Here is a 22,874-nt window from a genome sequence, read left to right on the forward strand (position 1 = left end):
TTGTTGTCGCGAAAAATTAACATTTTCTACAACAGATTTTAAACTGTCTTTAAATCTTGATTTCTATGTTGGTTCTCTTTGAAAATCATCTTAGAATATGTTTTTTGTTTTAAAAATATTTAAAAAATTGAGATTTTTAAAACGGTTCTTTCAATAAATCATCTTAAAAAATATATTTTCTAAGACAATTTTTTGAAGAACCATCTTACAAAGTCTGTTTAATTATCTTTTTTTTCCTTATGAGACATAAGTCATATTCACATAAATTAAATTTTAATTAAGTATATGAATATAGTCATACATTATTGATAGAGGGTTGTCCAAATAGCACAATGACCTAAAAACTCTTCATGAGTTGAAGGGGCCAATGACAAGGTCTAGAGTCAAGCTTCTATAAGAAGAGATGATCAAAAGGATCAGGGATGGACTAATCATCAAAGGAAAGGAAGGAGAAAATCATAAGGAGCCGAATTGGAGCACGTTGAAGATTGTTGAACAACACGCCTGGGCTTAGCGCACACCTTCAGTGGGCTTAGCGCGAGCTGTCTAGCTTAGCCCAATTCCAACCTAAGGAGAAATTGGACTTAGCGCGAGCTGCCTGGCTTAGCGCACACCTTTAGCGTGAATTTACGAAAATTCCTAATTTTTGTTTATTTGTGTAATGGGCTTGAGCTTGATGTAAATAGGTCTTATTAGAGGCTTAGTTATCCTCTAAAGCTAGTTCTATAAATACTCAGAAACTCTTAATTGTAGGGACTTTTGACATCGTTGAAATTAAGCTTGTGCTTAGAGAGAGCTTAGTTTTTTCTTTGGTTTTTGACTGAAAATCAAATTGATTTTTATCAAGGAAGCTATTCCTTTGTGGCGAATCCTCCTTCAGCTTATCAATTCTCTGTAGATTGTGGCATCATTCTGTTCATCTTCTTCATCTTATCCATATTTTATGTTCTGTTCTTGAGTTCTTGGAAGGTCAATAATGGTGATTCTTGAATTTGCATACGGAACGATCCGAACTAAGCGTCCATGACTTGGATTGCATCAATTATACAAGTTAAAATATATTTATAAATTGTGAACTTTTGAAAACTATGTTTCAAGTGCTATGTAACAATGAAAAACTTTTGGTTGCTTGCCATGTTGCAAGTTGTTCAATGCATGGTTTCAAATCCCTCAATTACGAGTAGACCACACAATAGAATGTGTTCTTAGGAACCTAATAGCCTTTGAGCAGTGTCACTATCTTAAGGAGCCTTACATTTGCAACTATGTTTCTCTAATTGACTCTCCTATTCACACCAAAGATGATACATGGTTTCTTGTTGAGAAAGAAGATATTGTCCATGAATTGGGAAGTGATTAGGAATTGGCGAATCTGGTCAACGATTTTTGCAAACATGAGCTGAAAAATTCAACATGCTACCACCAAATTATTGAAGATGTTAATGGACACTACAACAACAATTGGAAATGGGCAACGGGTACATTAAGGTGGGTTTATTTCTGTGACCCTTGGAGAAGTAGTTCTACTATAGTTGGAGTTGCTATCCTAGTATTCAACATCTTCAACTTTTACCACGTTATTGATATAATCTTTAACTAAATTGAGAATTATATTGATTGAATCATCTTTTCTGTATTGCATCATTGTCAATGATTGCAGTGTTTACCGCTTCCTAAGGGTGTGATTCGTAGAATAGAGGCTGTCTGCAGGTCTTTTCTCTGGACTGGTAAAAGTTGTGTTACGAAGAAAAGTCCCGTGGCGTGGAATAAGGTATGTGCTCCAAAAAATCAAGGTGGTTTGAATGTGATAAGTTTCCAAAGTTGGAACAAGGCGTGCTTAATCAAACTACTTTGGAATCTGTATAAGAAAGAAGATAGCTTGTGGATTCAATGGGTTCATACATACTACACTAGAGGAGAAGACATTATGACAGTGTCGATAAAAGCGTCCTGCTCTTGGATTATGAAAGGAATTCTAAAGCAGAGGGTGAAAGTGCAAGAGATGGCTCAATGGACAGATTTGCTCCAGACCAACAGATTTCGCGTCAACCAGTTTTACTATGGGCTGTTGGAGCCCCAACCGGTGGTATCTTGGAGGAAAGTATTTTTTTAACAATGAAGCTCGGCCTAGAGCCTTGTTTATTCTATGGCTAGCTTGTCATAACAGATTGGCCACGAAAGAAAGGTTGTATAGGTTTGGTATTGTGAATGATGCCCGGTGTGCGTTCTGTGAAGAGGTTGAAACGGTTCAACATCTTCTGTTTGAATGCGGGGAAATGTATGCTATTTGGAAAAAGGTGCTGGATTGGTTAAATGTTGATCATGAACCCGCAGGGTGGTTGCAAGAGTTAGATTCGATAAAGGATACGAGCAAATGAAAGAATTGGAAGAGTCGTTTCCTAAAAACAGCTTTTGCGGAGATGGTGTATAGATGTTGGAAGTATAGAAATAATAAAAATCATGAAAAAGTTGACACGACAGATATAGCTGATGAAATTATAGGTACAGTAGTGCATCGATTATGGATGAAAAGGAATTATAGAGAGCAAATTGCTCACCTCCTTATGATATAGTTTTGGTTTTCTTTGTTTCTTTTAAACTGGACCCTATTGGTCGTTCTGTACTTCATAGTTTTTTGGAATATAAATTTATATTTCTTTTTCAAAAAAAAAAAATTGCAATGTAACTCTTCCATTTCCTATTTAATAGTTGCACGTAAGTGTGATGATGGTACTAGTACATCCTGAATTCTTGGAAATGTATTAAAATGAGCAACATTTTTTAATCAGGCTACTTCAGTAGGCTTGATTCTGAATATGATCATCTAATTTTTGTCATGAATTGATATATCCTCTAAGAATATGTAAGTTAATTGTTTAGAGGGAGAAAGCTTCCCCAGTTTTGAAATGGACCTAATTTGATCATATTTCATGAAGTGAGGAAGCAATGCTCATAACAAAAAAGGTAGAAACTGTTTCAGGATGCTACAATCAAAAAATATCACAAGCATCATTTTACTCTAACCATTTCATTTCAAACCCAGTAATTACTTGCACCACTCTAGGCCACTAGCATCTAATACACAAAAAACACAATAATTAAGTGTGATAGTACATTAGAACTGAATAAGATCAAAGTACACAAATGACCAAATCATATATAATTTCATTAAGAAAAAACATAAGTTAATAATGTGAAAAACATTTAAAAAAAAAGAGTTAATTCCTACAAATCATTTGAACCTGGTAAAACAACGTCACTATGGTCTATGGAATCAAATGGGGGCAAAATTACATTTAATTTCAAACTCACTAACTTCCTTGACTCGAGAGCTTATGCGAGTTTACACAAGCTTACCCAAAAAAATTGACAAGTTAACTCGTTTTGCCCATTTAGAATTACAAAATCATATAAGAGTTTATAAGAGTTAAACCTTCCCTTAACATGAACTTACTCTCTCACCTAGGGTAGAGAGATTTAGACCACTCGGTCATGAGTAACCCATAAGTGAACCTAACACTATACTTTAACCCAAAATCTTAAGGTTCAAGTTTATGAGTTTTTTCCTCACTTATATGGTGTTCAACTTTTGCATTCCTACCTGATGTGAGACTTCATCTCACACTTGTATTCTAACAAATAGAAATTAAGAAAATGCAAAACAAGATGGAGAAAATTGAAAATTGGTTGGATTTTTTATTCAATGAATTAAACCACCTATAGAATGAGATCGAGTACTAGAGCATCATTTTGAGTTTATATTTTTCTATAAGCTCCTATATGTGACTAGGTCATACCTCGAATAAATGAGACATAGTCCAAAAAACATTCAAGTGTAAAAATATAATTTGTCCTGCCTTTTAAGTTTAGTATGAGTTGTGACACCCTCTATCCTTACATAAATATAATTAAGAAAAACATATAAAAATCCAGAATTTAATTAAATCAATTTATTCAAATCACGTAAACAAATTCACGTGGATAAAAGGGTCACATTCGCTTCACTATTACCAAATAAAACTTATTAAAAACATCTCCAGCTCAAAACAAGGTTGTCCAAGTTTACAAAAAAACTCAAGTTAAGCAACGAAATAAAATAAAGTAAAATAACATGTTTGAAACATCATGCAATTAAAGCAGAAACTCATGCCCCAATATCACATCCTATCAGAGTATTATGTCTCAGCGTCCTCTAGTACGAGGTTATTTAAAGTCATCAATCTAGTTATTTGCTCCTACAAACACAAGGTTCGAGATCATAAAGGGATCCAAATACAAACAACAAATAGGAAGTGAATTATCACATTTCAAAATAAAATATAGATAAACAAAGACATAAGCAAAATACAATATAGAAATATTTATAACATAACTCAACTTAATACAATTCAGGTCACTTCACCACTTTATCATTTAAAATTCATTTTTCAATCACCAATCACATTTCACATAAATCACACACTCAACTCAAGACGTAAAACCACTCAGCAATTTCATAATGAACAATTCACAAGCATTATGCAACAATTATACTAAGACTCAAACCTATATGTAATGTGATATCATGTCAGTGAAAAACAACACTAGGGCGCTTAAGGGTACATAATAAGACACATCACACAATAGGTATGGCAGGTCACTCTCACTAAGTAAAATCATAAGGTGATCTGTCAATGTCACTCTATTTTGCGAGAATGCTTCAACCATATAGGATCAACATAAACTTAAAGGAGCACTCAAATCGAGTGTATTTACCTTCTAGGCCTAAACTCTGAAGAATCTGTTAGGGTCCGTCTTCTTGATTTATGTCCAACCCCTACAGTTGTTTTCAAACATGTTTAACACATTGCATTATACTTTCTTTTTAACACCTTGTGCATAAACACTTTTCTCAAGGTAAACATCGGTCGAGTTATTATATAATTTATAACTCATAATACAAGTATTGTCACATGAAGTATTAATCACACACGTATTCACAACCATATCTCATGTCCACAATTTAACATATCACAATGTCACAATCCACCATCACATGTTCATGTATATCGCACATATCAGCGCATGCTCAACTTGCCACTTATAATCAATCTCAATCACAATTTCATAATCTCAAAACAATATGTCATTACGCCTCATGTTTATTTATACATTTTCATAACATTCATAACAATATTCATAAATTACAACATACACATGTACATCAAATCTAGCCATAATATTCTCAAACTCCAACACTTGAATAATTTGCAAAATCATACTGTAACGACACAACAATATTATTTACATCAAATATTAATATAAATAAATATATAATTAAATCTATATATATATATATATATATATATATATATATATATATATATAATTAGCACACATCACATTAGATATTGAATTTCAAGTAAACTTTCAATGCACCAATTTCAAATAACTATATGAACACTTTCAAATAATTATATGAACACTTTACCCACACCCACACACGCGCGCACACACACACACACACATCATGAGTTAATCTCAAATATTTTTAAAATACAATATATATGTATATATAAATGTAAAAATAAATGTACATGAATTCATATATATTATCTAAGAATACACCACATAATTTACTAGAAATTTTTGATCAATTTCAATTATAATATTAATTTCAAACTAAAAAAAAACCCAAAAAAAGAAAGAAAAGGGGAAAATACAAAATTAATATATCACATCAATTCACGCTAATTAGAAAAAAAAATCTCAATTTATAGGGTTCACACTCCACACAACATATAAATTTTACAGCAATTTCGCATTGGGACATTAATTGGTCCGTCAAACATATATAATTCATAGCTATAGTTGTAAAGATAGAACAAAAATTATAGAAACACCCAAAAACCCATCTCAATTGTTATTCTAAGGATCCCTACATATGTTCTCACTACTCCCCAACTGTGAATAACTCATCTCTTACCTCTAAGCGGACTCATGTGTGTTGTCCGACAACCATAGCAGTGTCTCTAATGGTTCCCTAAAATTCCTCAAGCTTTTCTTCATGTTGTTCTGCTAGAGTTTCCAAGTATTATAGAGAAGAAGAATGGATTGAAGCCTCAAATTTATTGTCTCAGTGCAAGGGAAAGTTATCTATCTACATATATTATTTCGTAAATCCCAATGGTGGAAATGTGAGAAAATGAGTTTTGAAAGTGGTGTCTAAATTTCACGATGATCCAACAGTTAACGAGTCCAAAATCGTAGTTTTACTGGAATAAGTTTGTGTGTATGCAGGAAAAGAGAGAATTTTCGGAGAGGAAGGAGGGGAAAGGAATTTGGGATAAAGGAAGAACGTAGATAAGTATAGTAAAATGTAAAAATTCACCTAATATGTCTTTATTTATAATTAGGTTACTCTCGGCCTATTATTTACTCTACTTTTTTTATTTATAAAAAGAAACTTTATTTTACTCTTTATCAAACGAATAAATAAAACATCATTTTTTTATTTTCTAAAACACATATTTATTTTATTTATCTTTAAAATATTATTTTAATTAATAAAATTATTTCTCTTTATTTATTTAATTATAAAATCTCATTATTTTTTTAAAAACTTTATTTATTTTTAAATGAAATTCTTTTTAATTTATTTTACAAAAAAAATAAGTATTACATAAATTATATATAATAATGTCATATTTGAGTTAGGTCATTCGGTATTTAATTTAATGGGTCTTGGATAAGTCGATCGATCTAATAAGGCCTGAATGGTAAACAACGGCAAATTTACCACAAAGGGGCCCTTTTATAAAGCATTTACCAAACAGGGTCCCTTTTCAAAGTATTTGCAAAGGGGGTCTGTTTTTGCATGGGTGCAGCTGGAAGCTTTGGCAAGATACGGGTGTCGCCATCACCAATGGTGAGAAGCTTGCTGACCTGGAAGGGTGCCGCCATCACCAATGGCGAGACACCTGACGTGGACACGGTGTCGTTCCTCCCATTGGCGAGACACGCCACGTCAAGAAGGTACCGCCATCACCAATGGCGAGGCTGACGTGGAGCCACGTAAAGAAGGTCTCGCCTCTCCCATTGGCGAGACACCTTCAGCCATGCACAGTGTTTGCAGTGTAGGGTTGCAATGTTTTCTGAAGATGCAGGCTAGGGTTGCAACTGAAGGTGAAAATGCAGAGTAGGCTTTTGACCGTTGCTTGTTTACGTTTTCTCCTATAAAAAAATGCTCCATCAACGTAAATTTATCTGCACTTCTCCTCTCTAAGCTGAGCTTCTCCTTTCTGATTCTCCTTCAGTGTGTGCTTGTTGTGCTTCCTTGAAGTTTCATGTGTGCCGACCTTGTCCTCCATAATTCCTGGTAAGTGATTTTTGAAATAAATAAGATTTATATATTTTGTTGATAATATTATAAAAATAGTAGGTTAGTTAGTATTAATAGATATTATAAGCTTAGGTTAGTTAGTATTAGTAGGTATTTTGTTCTTAATTTTTATGTATTAATAGATATTCCAAGGTTAGGTCAGTTAATATGAAAATATTATTTGGTTGTTGTATATATTCTTAGATATTATATATGTGATATATATATATATATATATATATATATATATATATATATATATATATATATATATATATGATACTTTAGTCACGCACACATAATATTAGCTTGTAGAAATATTAGGCACAAGTTAATATTAGTTTTAGGTATATATTTGTAAATTTTAGGGCAAACGTAAATTTTTAGTTTTTGTAATATTAAGCACTTCACACGTAAATAAATAATTATAATATTAGACACTTTACACACATAAATTTGCCTTTTTAGTATTATAATTTTATGTTATATATAGATAGTACAGTTTTAAATAAATGAGTTGATAAGTTAATATTATTTAAGTTAATTATTTTTAGTTTGAATGTTAGGGTATATATGATAAGATAGTGTTAGTTTTAGTTTGTAGGTTAATATTATTTGTTTTAGGAAATTTACGTTATTAAATATATGATACATTGTACATTATTATTATTTTTGAATATATATTGTTTAAATTAACTTTTGCATTTCAATATTTGTTTGTATTTTAATTTATTTGTTAGTCCATATTTGATTTAATTATTTTTTGTTAATTGTAGAATATATTATGTTAATTATTTTAATTTGTTTGCATGTATGTATTTGAAATTATTTGTAGAATATATTTCAATTTTATTATTTGTATAATATATTTTGTTATGAAATAAATATATTTTGTTATTTATTACAAATTTATTTATATATATTTAATAACATTTTTATAAATGTGCCTAGTTTTATTTATATTATGTAGAAATAATGTATAAATTATTTTGTGAATTTATTGTATTATATTTTATTTTGCAGTATCAATGGCATCTTCGTCGTCATGTCCATCAAATATTAAAATTAAGTATGGCCCGATCGATGATGACGTATTATGGATGCAAGCTAAGCATGTTTCAGAACATGTTTGAAATGGGGAAGAAGACCGGAAATTGCACATCAGACGAGTTGTCCCCACATATCAAGGGGAAGAACAAATACCAGAGCAAATTTTTCCTTTCCTTCGACAATCTGGTTTTTACTGGATTATGAAGATGGGATACTTAAAAATAAATGCCTCATTAATTAGTGCTTTGATAGAAAGATGGAGGCTGGAAACATATACGTTTCACATGAGATGCAGAGAGTGTACTATTACTCTTCAAGATGTCTCTGTATTGTTAGGTCTACGTGTGGATGGTTTACCATTAATTGGTCCAACAAATCTTAATTGGGCTGATTTATGTGAGGAATTATTGGGAGTCAGACCACAAGAAGGTGAAATTAAAGATAGTGTGGTTAAATTAAGTTGGCTGGCTCACCATTTTGCACAAATAAATAACCACGATGACAAAGAACAAGTACGAAGGTTTACCCATGCATGGATACTAAGATTCATTGGAAGTGTCTTGTTCGTTGACAAAAGCAGTAATAAAGTTTCGCTAAGGTATCTTCAATTTTTACGTGACTTTGGAGACTGTAGCACATATGCATGATGACTTGTCGTAATTGCTTTTTTATACAGAGAGATGTGCAGTGCCACCAATTATAAAACTAAATCAATCGAAGGTATGTGCATCTTAATACAAATGTGGGCATGGGAGCGAGGTATAACTTTGGCTCCAAAGAGGACTCCTCCCCTTGTAGAAAATAAACCACTCGGGCACAAGTTAGTCATTTTTAAAAGCGTCTTTCATTTAAAAAGAATAAATGGTTTCAAGATATATTAAATTTTAATCTTTGTAGGTGGCTGTGACATGAAAATCAATATATCGGCAATGATGATGTGAGAGTTTTTCGTCACAAGTTGGATATTATGAAATGTCATGAGGTAAGAACATGGTATTGTATTTGTAAAATAAAAAATAATATGTGTTATTTTACTAAAATGCTGACAACTATGTTGTTATATGCAGTTTGTGTGGGAGCCTTACACAACAACTGTTATATCATTGTTGCCTCCCATTTGTGTAGTCGGAAGTGTCGCGTGGTGCGCGATGGTGTCACTAATTTGTTTCCAAGTTATTGAGTGGTACCAACCGGATAAAGTATTGAGACAATTTGGAATGCAGCAACCAATTCCAGAATCTCCTTCGCAACCCTTGAACATTCATGGCATAACACTGAAAGGGAAACATGACGAAAATTGGGGGCAATTGTTCGCCCCAATGATTGATTAGTGGAACAATCGCCATGCTTTTAGGGTCGACGCTTATCCCCGACAAGAGGGCCTATTGAGCTTTAACTCCGACTATATGGTCTGGTATAGGCGAAAGATAAAGATGTTTGTTGACCCACAAAATGCAAACATAGCTACATTGATATTTTTTTGCTTTTTCAATATTTAACTTTAAATGTTTTTTTTAATGATGCCCATTAATTTTCTGACCCTAATAATTGCAGACTGAAGTTGTGGAGATATTACAATACATGGTGTCTCCTCAAGGGAGGAATACATGGACAGTTGATGATCTCGTGCCTTATGTGGAGAAAATTACGATTTTATCCGAAGAGCAAGAGAGAATCATTAAGCCTGTGTCACATGGTCCAGCATCAGAGCGTCAATTTCCAACACAAGAGTTTCATATTCTTCAGTCAAGTGTTGAAACTTAGGGCATAGGCAGACGAAGGGAGGCTATTGAAGCGGAAGAATATTCCAAACAAATGGCGAAGCGTGGTCATGGAATGTATTACATGCCACAAACATTTGCTCAGTATCCGACACAAATGTATTAGTATCCTTTTCAAGGTCATCACACTGATACTTCTGCAAGTGAGCATTCGTTCGGTGGTGTTGCGGAAACACATCCTCATTTTTCATGGCCGACTATGACCCTTTCACAACAATATCATGGCCCAATTCCAACACCTAATGCCCCATTAGGTACACAATGGAATGTACCGGGACCAATACCTAATGTGGGTGACTTATTAGGAGTTGATTTGCGTCACGAATTTTTTGCTGAGGCTGACGAAGTAGAAGCAGGGAGACATCGGGGTAGAAGAAATCCTGATCGCCAAGCACGAAGATAGGATCAACCATGTGGCACATCCTCACGGCATCACGGACGCCAAAATGAATGATTTGCATGTCTCTATTTAAATATGTTGTTGTATATTTGTCATTTGAATTTGACACTTAATCTATCGTATGCAGTTTATTAAGGCTTACTAATGGATACAGTTTATGTTGCGCATCAAACTATAATAATAAATAAAGTTAAAAAAAAACTAAGGTAGAGAAAAGAAAATAACTAATATTTCTAACTAACGATGAACACCAATGTCATATGTGCACTAAGGTAGACAAAAGAAAATAACTAATGTCACTCAACCTGGATTGATCCACTCCATTTATTTCAACTTCTAAATGTAATTTTATTTCATTAGATGCATATGAGTCTGGAGTTTTTCCACCTTCATGTTTGCTCAGGGGTTACAGATTAGGGCTTATGGGTTACTGGTTAGGGCTTAGGGCTTACGTGTTAGGGTTTTAGGCTTATGGGTTACTGGTTAGGGCTTAGAACAATGGTTTAGGGTTAGGGGTATTTGAATGGTTTAGGGTTTATGCTCTATTATTTAGGGTTTAGGTGTTATTCTTTAGGGTTTAGTCCTTGTTCCAGATAGTCCATAATGACTAAGTCCATAGTTTGTCATTGTAGATAGTTGTCCTTTAGTATCTATTTGAATACCCTTAACTACAACATTGTAGATAGTTCTCCTTTAGTATTAATTTCAAAAATAAGTAATGTATACATTTCCTGACAAAAGTACACATTCAAAAATAACTAATTGACGATTTCATTGAACACCACAAAGTAAATACATTGAACAGAACCTCAACCAATACAAGTCACTCATCTAACGTACATAAATCAATTAAATGAATTACTCCCACGGTCAGATAGCATTGGACATCAGCGCCTATTGTGCCCTTCTGCTCCATATCTACTACATTTTTGTCGGTGGTCAGATGGTTCGAGCCAATCCATCTCATTCCTTATCCTTGTTGATTTTGGCTGACCTTTCGCACGAATTGTAGTTGGGTCAAGGATAAGTGTCCATGCATCATCAGAAGGTGGAATTGCCACTTCATTCCCAAGAGGCCACCATTGTGCGGAGTATGCTTTTAAGATGTGTTCATTTGTGTAAACAACATCTATATATTGGTAGTAGTTCATGCTCACGTAACCACAAACTGCAATAATGTGTGAACATGGATAGTGAACCGCAGAATACCTTTCGCATTGACAATAATGGTCATTCAAGTTAACTGCCCACTTTTTTCCGCCGCATTGCGTTATAGGATTGAAGATCTCCTCTACTTCAAACCTTGTCGAGTGGATATCATACACGCGAACGATGTGCGAACAAGCTTGTTCTTGATTTTTTCTAAGTTCTTTAACAAGCTTAGAACAATATACTTGTCCTTCATTTAATTGTCTTTGGGCTTGGCGGCCTCGATCAACAAAGTACTTTCGGCACCTACTATATGTTGACTTGACCAACGCTCTTATCGGTATGCTGCGACAATCCTTCAACACCTTATTCACACATTCTGAGAGGTTGGTTGTCATGTGACCATATCTTCGTCCAGATGTATCATAAGCCATGCTCCATTTTTCCTTTGAAATGCGATCAATCCATGTCGCTATGGCTGGACTCAATTGACAAAATTTTTCTAAGTTTTGATCAAACACATGCTTGCAAGGAGTGTACGCTACATCAAATTTGTTACCATCAAAAGTTGTAGGTAGATATGAAACTCAAATTAACTTCATGTACAAAATAAACCTTACCCAATTTCTTGAACATCTCTTTTTGTTTCGCGTTGTTGAATTTGCGATTGAAATTGTTCGCTATGTGTCGGACGCAGTACACATGATAACCATGGGGTGGTTGCCAACCAAGTGTTTCGTTAGCGACAACAGACTTTATACTCACGTGACGATCAGATATTAGACAAATTTCATTCTTATCTGTGACGTGTTCACGCAAGTGGGCCAAAAACCATGACCATGCTGTTAACGTCTCACCTTCGACCACGGCGAATGCTAGAGAAAGAACACCACCATTTCCATCTTGTGATGTGGCCATTAACAGGGTTCCACAGTATTTCCCGTATAAATGTGTGCCGTCAACTTGTATGATTGGCTTACAATACTTAAAAGCCTCTTTACATTGACCAAATGTCCAAAATACTATATGAAACTGACGATGTTCGCGACTCACCCAATTACCAACAATAAAATCGTCATGTAGTATTTGAAAATAAGAGTCAGGAGAATGATTTTGCATGTGTGTTAGCCATGATGAAAGTTTCCCATATGACTCTTCCCAATTGCCATATTCAATTGCAATCGCCTTTTGTTTCGCCATCCATGCTTTTCTGTATGAAACCTTATAGGAAAATTCACTATTTATCCTTTCTTGAATCAAAGAAATTTTTATTGATGGATCTTCTCTGATCATGCCTGTAATTCAAATAATAAATTAAAATAACAAATTAAAATAACAAATAACACAAAAGTAGGATAATATGAACATAAAAAACGTACCTACTACGCAAGTCGCAACTAAATCTGAATCAAGCTTCTCATGGTCTTGTGTCATACTCATATTTAGACATGTGTGCGGTCCACCCCATTGTGTCACTTTCCATGCATAATTTTTTTTAGATAAAATTGCCCTCATATAAAAAGGGCAAGGAGACTCTGCGCTGTTGTTGGGACAACAAACGATATATTTGTGCGATTTGGTTTCTGCAACCTTAAAACTTTGATGCACCTTCATCACATATTGTTTCAGTGCATTTTTTACCGCATCTTTACTGTCAAAATTCATGCCAACATATAATTCTTGTCCAACATTAAAAGTCGTTGGCATGTCCAAACCACAAATGTTCTCCTCGTCCGGATGACTCTAATTGATATTGTTATAATGCAAAGCATCATTCCAAAATGGATTTTGAATTCCTGGTACACCTAATAATTTCACAAAATTTACCTTCTGTTGGGTGAACAATTGAAGCTGGTTCAATGATGTCGGTGACTTCATCGTCTGTATCAGATATTCCATCAACACTATCATCTTCATCCAAAGACTCTTCAACGTATGAGTTAGACGCAAGATAATCATCATCATCATCTTCATCATCATGTAAATTGCTTATATTTCTTGGCAGTTCCGACTCATGATGAGATACATTATGTCCACATGATGTAACATAATTTGCAGAATGAAACATAGAACCACCAGCAACATCCTTTTCTATGTACAATTCTAGAACTGACATTTGTAGTTGTTGTTGAAAACTTTCGATCATAGTTTCAACATCTTCGTCATCACAAATTTGCAAGGCAACATATTTTCCTGAAATGAAAAATCTACAACTTATAGTAGAAATAATTTCATTATTTTCTAACTTTACCTTATCTCCAATTTTTTTTTCAAAGCATTGAAACTAATTACGCGTTTAATCTGAATCGCCTTTTTACTGCCTTCAAATATTACACCATCATTGTTTTCATATACTCTTCCGTTGAAATACAACAGTGTAATAATTGAATTCATGATATACCTACATGAACAAAATTAAAAATAATTAATCATAACAAGAGTAGTTTTAAAATAAATAACTGTATTTGCTTGCTTCATTTACTAACTTAAACTTAAACTACAGATTAAAATTCCATTCTAACTTCAAAAAACTAGAAGGGAATCTGGTAAATATTTGTAAGGCCTGAAAAACCATCAACAAAGGCTTGTAAATAATTAAACATAATTAAAATAACTTCAAAGTAAAAAAACCTAATTACAAAAATTAATAAGCTTAAACTTCACGTTCAAATTTTTTTCTAAAAAAACAATTATTACTTTAGTTAAATATTTTGTGAATGATAAAAATAAAAAAATCTATTTGCTTGCACTATTAAACTTAAACTAGACATTGATACTTCATTCTAACAAAAAAATTATTACTCCAACTAATTAATTCTAAAAAAATTCCTTAACTTACAAAACTGAAAGACTCACCTCTAAATATTTTTAAGTCAGAAATAGCATTAACAAAAGCTTATAACCCGAAGGGTCACACGTCAAATTTCTAAGCCACAAAAACCATGAACAAAGATGTTTACAAATAATTACTCATAATAATTTTAAAATAAAAATTCTAATTCCAAAAATTACTACACTTAAACTTTACCTTCAATTTTTAGTCTAACAAAAAAAATTATTACTTCAACTAATATTTTGTCAATGATAAAAATAAAAAAAAATTATTTGCTTGCTCTATTAAACTTAAACTAGACATTCATACTTTATTCTAAAAATAAAATTATTATTCTAATTAAATAATTTATGAAAAATTCCTCAACTTCAAAATCGGCAACTATCACATATAAATATTCTTAAGGTTGAAATACCTTTAACAAAGGCTTATAAATGGAAGAGTTATACTTAAAAAAAATTTAGACACAAAAACCTAATTCAAATAATTACTGGTAATAATTTTCAAATACAAAATCTAATTCAAAAAATTACTACACTTAAATTTCAGCTTCAAATCCGATTCTAACCACAAAATTTATTACTTCAAAATAAACAATTTGTAAATGATAAAAATTAAGTTGAAACAGAATGAAATAATGCTTCTAAAAATTTGACTCAATAAAAATCCGTTCCTTAAAATAAATACAAAAAATCCTTACTTTCAAAAAATAAATAGAACTTTGAAGTTGAAGATGAAATGAACAAACTTCAAACAAAAACAAACTTCAAAGAAAACGTGTTTCAGCCTTTCTTTCTCTCTTCAAATCACTTTCTTTCTCGCTTTCTTTCTTTCTCGCTTCAGAATGTGAAATTTGAAATTATACGTATCATGCTCCTATTTAAACGAAAACTACACAAAGTCTGGCCATTAAAGCATGCATGTGACCAAGCCAAATTTCCACGAAGTCGTGTGGCCATTTAACCATGCATGTGACCCTCTGCAAGCCGCACCGTATGCATGTGACCCTAGCACACCTGCATCACGTCAGCACCCTTCTCGTCAGTGATGATGACGACATCAATGGTCTCGTCATTACTTCCGACGGCACCTATGTAAAAAGAGACTCCCTCCGTTAATACTTTTAAAAGGGACCCTGTTTAATAAATAGTTTCTAAAAGGGTCCCTGCCTTGTAAATTTGCCAGTAAACAATCCCTCAACTCCCAGCATTCTGACCCGAACCCGAAGAAACTAAATATATCTTCTCCCTTGTCTTCTACTTTTTGAAGCTGCGATGTCAATAATAAATCTGTGCAATAAAGGCATTACTGTACGACCTGTAATTGGTTTTCCACCCGTACAAATTCAGCTCAATAATTCATTTTGTATTTGACAGGTGCAATGATATTTTCTTCCTTTTTATTTATCGTTTAGATTGATGTACATAAATTACAAAATAAATTGTCGTATATCTATAATCTTTTCAATTTATTAGTTAAAATTTTGATGTATTATTATTTCTCTTTCTTTTTAAAACAAGGATATAGTGAAAAATAGTTAATATATTATTTTAGAATTTTAAAATGATAAATAAATTTAAATAATTTTATATAAAACTGATAAATAATTTATATATATATATATATATATATATATATATATATATATATATATATATATATGCTTTTTACCAACTGAGTGCAATTTTTTCTTCTATTTTCTAAATGGGGGCACTATTAAATTTTTTTTCCAAAATAAGTTATAAGAAGTTGTAACGTCTATTATGACTTTAATTTTTTTTCATAAGTAATTTTACGATTTCAGTGAAATTTTTTTTACAACTTCAAACTAGTAAATTATTTTATTTTATATTTTTTTTGTTTTTACGACTTTGAAGTCGTAATATATAATATTTTTTTAATGGATTACCACTTCAAAGTCGTAATTCCTTTTTTTCACGTTATTTTTTTTTTTTGTATTTTTTTTTGTTTTTTTTATCAATTAATTAAAATTTGTACACTTCTGTCATCGCATTCCATCAACCAGTTTTGGTATGAAAAGAAGATATTTACATTTGAGTTTAATTACTTGCATAATTAATGTGGGATGAAGAGAATATCGATATATAAGAGAATATTTTCTTTGGCGCTAATGTAATAAAACTATACATGTTGTAAATAATTGTAAAACTATATATTCTAGACAATATGTGATGGAAATAGCTATCGTGTACATGTATACACGTCATTGATTAATGGAAATATGGGCTAGAGAGAAATTCATGAATCATGATATGAATTATGGACATGTACATCACGGTGGGGTTTGCAAATTTCACCTCTTTAAATGCATGGAATTCAATTCATTGGAACAGATTGGTACGTAAAACACTTAAAACTAAATAAAATTTAGTAGTAATACGAAAAAATATTAAATGAAATATTTATTAATGCAATATGAAAACAATTTAAATTATAATATGAAATTTTGGTGTATAGTGTATATATTTTTATGTCCTATTTTACCTTTATAACCACCTCTGTATATCATTTTTCTCTCCCATTATCTTACTTTACTCATATAAATTAATAATTACACTCTTCAAATAACTCACACCCTCCAATTGCACAACATGGAGTGCAAACCATATATCCACTATTATTTAGGTTCTATTATCTCTCTTTTATTTTATTGTTGTTTTAAAATAAATATAGAGTGTCTCTTTTATCCTATTTTTTATTAAATTTATCTATAATTTATATTAATGAGATATATATAATAATAATAATAAGTGTTATATTTATTAGAATAAGGCACTATTTATAAAATTATTACAAAATTTAATAAAAAAAATATGTTCCAAAATCATATTAAAAATGGATACTGTTTCATTATTATTTTGATGAAAGAAATTCATTAAAAAATTAAAATTAAAAAAATGTATTATTCATTTTGTATTTGCTGGTACAATGATATTTCTTTGTTTTTTTAGTTATCGTTTATTATTGATGAACACAAATTATAAAAAAATTGTTAATATTAAAATTATATATAATTTTCAATATATATGTTTTAACCTTTTTTATTTATTCATTCAAACATTTATTATTATTTATTTTATTAATAAGGATATAGTGAAATATATTAATTAATATTATTATAGAATTTTAAAATGATAAATAAATAGAAAAAAAATTGATAAATGGATAAATAAAAAATTCAAGTTGTATTATTTTATTATTTTATTTTATTACTTTTATAATATTTTTGTAAAGAAATTATTTGACAATAAAATATAAATATTTTTATATTAAAAAAATAATTAGCAATTTTTAAACTAATAAATAGGCCGATTAATAAAAAGTTATGGAAGTATTTTAAATTATCCTTTAATATTATATTTATTTTATATATACGTACATGTGTGTGTTTTTAAAAAAAATCAAAATTATTATAGGATATTAATAACCAAAATTGTTCTACTAGAGTTATATATAAAAAAGAATTGTTACACATTATTAAAGCTAATTATTTTTTCAAATTTCAAATTAATTCATTTTTTTCTGAATAATAGTATTAATTATATTTAAATTTTAAAAGTTATAAAGTTAGAAAAAATAATCATCATCAGGGAAACTACTAATTTCAAAATTATATATAAAAATATATTTAAAAATTCTCAAATAGTTATGACTTGTGTATTTATTTAATATAATGATCTATTTTTCATCTTTTTTAAAATATAAAATTAATTTTGATAACAATTTTTTTAAAATTAGTATTTATAATTTATAGGGACGAATGCCTAAATTAATTTCAACTATAAATTTTTCATTAAAATTTGTATATAGTTTAGAAATTGAGTGTAGCACCAAAAAAACATGTCTATAGTCTTTGAATTATTATTTTTTAAGTAAGTCTATATATATATATATATATATATATATATATATATATATATATATATATATATATATATATAAATAAATTTGTCTATACATATAAATCAACTTTTTTTTACAACTAATTGAAAGACAAACCTTTCTCATTGTCTGTATTATGTAAGATTAAGGTGTCATCTTTTAGTTGAGCTTTTTTTTTTTCAAAGAAAACCCTTTTTTATTGTCATTTTATTTTTATTCCAAAACAATATAGTTTTTATTTTAATTTTTTAAGATTTAAAAAATAGAGTTTAATTTTTATATATTATCAGTATATTTTTTAAACTATCAATTAATTTAAAATCATAGTTAATATAATTTTTAAGATAACTGTTAGACACTTCAAAGAAAAAGGATAGTTACTAAAAAAATTAACAAAACTATCATACATATGATTGAATAACTATGTAACTACACTAAAATTATGTTTATTTTTGTGATTTTCAAATTTTCATTTGAAGGAGGGGACGAAGAGGCTATTTTGAATTAAAATTTTAGCTGAAGTGATTGATGAAGACATAGTGAAAAAACAAACAAACAAAATTAAACAGAGACCACATTGGAGTTTTGCATTCAATGGCTCCACAAATCAATATAATTTAAGCAAGCCCTTCAAGTTTCTGTCAATGGAAAAATTGAAACCCACCATCAAAGAGGTGAGTGTCAACAACCCTATGAACTGGAGAGAGTTCAGAATATTATTTAGGCTAAGAATATGGTGGAGTTGGTGGAAGAGAAAGTTGGAGATGTAAAAATTGTTTATTAATATTTTAATATGTAATCGGAATTTAAATAATCATATTGATAAATAGAAAATTTAATTAGCCATAAATCTATTAAATAATGAGGAATGCTAGTGATATTTTTTTTTGACATTCTACCTAAAATTCTCTATTTATTGGTTAAAATTTATTAAAAATTATTCATTTTGATAAGTTTTACTTCTCATTTAATATAAATCATGAGAAATAATTATTAAATGAGAAACAAAATTTACTCCGATGATTTCTAATAAATTATCATGTAACATGTGGATATTAGTGATATAATTATATTGTAAAGCAAAAGCAAACAAATATTTATACATCTCACATTTTTGCCTCTTCCTGATTAGTCACTTAGGTGAGCGTCTCAAGAATTATTACTCACCTAATTGTTATAAAACACCTTGTAGTGTACCAAACATGAAAAAAATAAAAATCAGAGCTACCAATATTTTCATGCAATCAATTTTTGGGTCCTTGAATCTTCTTTGAATCATTGGTCATTAAACTACTGTTCATCATAAATTGACAAAATAGTAAAAATAGTACGTATTTCAGAATGCCAAATAATTTCTAATCTTCCAATAATTCATTTTATCATTAAACCTGCCAAGCAGTAACAAACAAAATTAGAACATCAATAATCAATTTGGTTGTAATGTAGATTTTTCTTCTTTGACTTGTTGATTTTTCACTTTCTACATCTACAAAGGACACTCCAAAGTTCAAGTACAAACCACAAAAAGAAGCAGAGAAAAAGAGAGTGTAGAACTGAAGATCCAGGAGCTTTTGGAACTGAGAAATTGTTGGAGGAAACAGTCTTTCAGGTTCATGCAATGTGCATTGTAGTTAACATTAGTTTGTGATATGATAATACCAATTAGATCCTTATAGTAGTTAATTTTGTTTATCACTAATTCTGATTTGTGTCTTCACTCTAAAACTATGCCATGATCTTTTATTAGGAAAAATCTACTCTAGATTCTATCCTCTTCCCCCAATTGTGTTCAGCTTCTGATTTTTCATTTTGGTTTTGTTTCTTTTGTTCTGTTTGTTTGAGATGTTGCCATTGGTTACTTTACAAGTGATTCTTTTTCCCCTTGTATTCTTCTGGGCCTTCTGTTTGTAGTTGATATTTAAAAATTTTAATTTTATCTTTATGCAAAGCAAGAATGACTTTAGCCAAAGTGGCAAAGCCATTTTTTGTTGAAAGTATCTTCACTTTATGTCTGTACAAGAAGATGGATGGATCCTATGTGTATATCAGTACTGGAATCTGCCTTATCTTACTTTGAAGAGTCACAGCACATCTGCACTATGGATGTCTTTTAACTTTTTTGTATTAAAATACATCTTTATTATACTTGAGAGCATAGATTTTCATATTCACAAGAATACTAAAAATTGGTTTGTCTTTAAAATGGGTCATTTCTCATAAAAATAGATAATTTGTAGGAATTTTGGAGTTCATATCTCTAAATTGCAAGTGTACTAAAGAAACTAGCTTAATAATTTTTTAAATATTTTAAAAGAGTAAACAGTGGAAATAAAAACTATGAACCTGTGTGACTTATTGTAAACATAAACCTTTTCTTCGTAGCTAGGAAGCCTCTAGAAGATTCTATAATTCTTTTGGTGAAAGATCACACGAGTAAGGAAACGGCGTCCTATGTTGGAAACATAAGTCAAACAAACACATGTTTTCTAAATCTTGAAAATTTGAAAATGAAAACAGGGAAATTTTTGTGGCTCTTGATTTGTATCAATCACAAGTTATTCATTTGTCCGATGGTTGATGTGCTTGCTCAACAGGATCAGAAGAAGAGATCTCATGGGGTCTACTATTGAATATCACATCCAACACATAATTAAAATCCCAGAAGAGATTGAGCCTGCATTGTGGCCAGAATGTTGTATCTACAAGGTACCTACTAGTCTTTTGAAGGTGAAAGAGGTGGCCTACACTCCTCTATTGATCTCAATTGGCCCTATCCACCATAACAAAGAGCAACTAATGGAAATGCAAGAGCAGAAACACAGATATTTTCATTTCTTTTGGGCACGCCTAAGCCTAATGAACAAGCTTGATTTTGTGCACTACAAAGCCTTCCTTGAACTAGAAGAGCGAAACCTACGCCGTTGTTACCAAAAGAAATTCCCCGAAATCAGCAAGGAGCAATTTGTGGAGATGCTGCTGCTGGATACTGTGTTCATCATGGAGCTGTTTCTGAGAGAAGCGAAAAAATGGGAACATAAGGATGACTATCTAATGACTCAAGGATGTGTTAGCAAAAGTATCCGGTGTGACTTGATGCTGCTTGAGAATCAGCTTCCAATGGTAGTGTTGGAAAATCTATATGATAGAGTTGTTCCAAGCAATGCCAAAAAACACACCAGATTTATTAACCTTGCTCATGAGTACTTTAGATCTTATTATCCTCATCAGCAATCTTCAGAAAACAAGTTTGAGCTGAGAAAGTGGGAGAAATCACTGCATTTCACTGATTTAATTAGAAATGCCTATCTCCCTAAGAAACTGAGCAGTCAGAAAAACTATCCTCAAAAGGAGTGTGTGCTAAGGACTGCAACAAAGTTGAATGAGTCTGGGATAAGCTTTGATAAGGTTGACGAGAGATGCTTACTTGACGTAAAGTTTGAGAAGAAGCGATTTTTCAGCTGGTTTCTTTGCTTGGGTTGCTTGCCATGCTGCAAGTTGTTCAAAGCTAGGTTTCTAATCCCCCAGTTGAAAGTAGACCACACAACAGAATGTGTTCTTAGGAACCTGATAGCCTTTGAGCAGTGTCACTATCCTGAGGAGCCTTACATTTGCAACTATGTTTCTCTAATTGACTCTCTTATTCACACCAAAGATGATGCAGAGTTTCTTGTTGAGAAAGAAGCTATTGTCCATGAACTGGGAAGTGATCAGGAATTGGCAAATTTGGTTAATGATCTTAGTAAACATGTGGTGACAAATTCAACATGCTACCACCAAATTATTGAAGATGTTAATGAACACTACAACAATAATTGGAAGTGGGCAATGGGTACATTAAGGTGGGTTTACTTCCGTGACCCTTGGAGAAGCAGTTCTACTATAGTTGGAGTTGCTGTCCTCGTATTCACCATCTTCAACTTCTACCGCGTAACTGATCTACTCTTTTAGTAAGTGCATGTTTGCTTACACATTATTTCTACCTAGATTTTCGTCAATTCAGAAGTTGGTTGTTGTGGTTTATGCGTCTTATGGGCTGTTGGAGTGCTTTTGGTGGTTGATACAGTCTGCAGACATCGTTCCAAACATGCCGTAAATTGAGAATTATAAATTGATTATTGAATGACCTTTTTAGTATTACATCATTGTCAATGATTGCACCATAACTATTTCATTTCCCATTTACTTGTACTAAAAGTGGTTTGTTTATTGTTGAACCTATGTATTAATAATAGTTGCACATGTGTGTGATGATGGTACATGTGCATCCTGAACTCTTGGAAACATGCTAAGATGAGAAACTATCTTTTTAAATAAGGCCACTTTAGTTGGTTGAATTCTGAATAGAGTCCTCTAATTTTTTTTATGAATTGATATATCCTCTAAGAAATAAGAATATAT

General features: G+C 31.2%; 1 protein-coding gene across 1 annotated transcript; it reads left to right on the plus strand.

Moving 5' to 3' along the window:
* The first annotated feature begins 19,791 nt into the window (after nt 1-19,791).
* On the plus strand, nt 19,792-22,732 carry LOC100804849 (UPF0481 protein At3g47200). The gene is made up of 2 exons (XM_003520393.5): nt 19,792-20,085; nt 21,071-22,732. The coding sequence occupies exon 2, from the start codon at nt 21,090-21,092 to the stop codon at nt 22,422-22,424; it is 1,335 nt and encodes a 444-aa protein (XP_003520441.1). The 5' UTR covers nt 19,792-20,085; nt 21,071-21,089; the 3' UTR covers nt 22,425-22,732.
* Nucleotides 22,733-22,874: the final 142 nt, after the last annotated feature.

This window comes from Glycine max, chromosome 3 (assembly GCF_000004515.6).
Source record: "Glycine max cultivar Williams 82 chromosome 3, Glycine_max_v4.0, whole genome shotgun sequence".
Lineage (NCBI taxonomy): Eukaryota > Viridiplantae > Streptophyta > Magnoliopsida > Fabales > Fabaceae > Glycine > Glycine max.

Coding starts and splice junctions, on each gene's coding strand:
- LOC100804849 (XM_003520393.5), top strand. CDS start 21,090: ATGGGGTCTACTATTGAATATCACATCCAACACATAATTAAAATCCCA.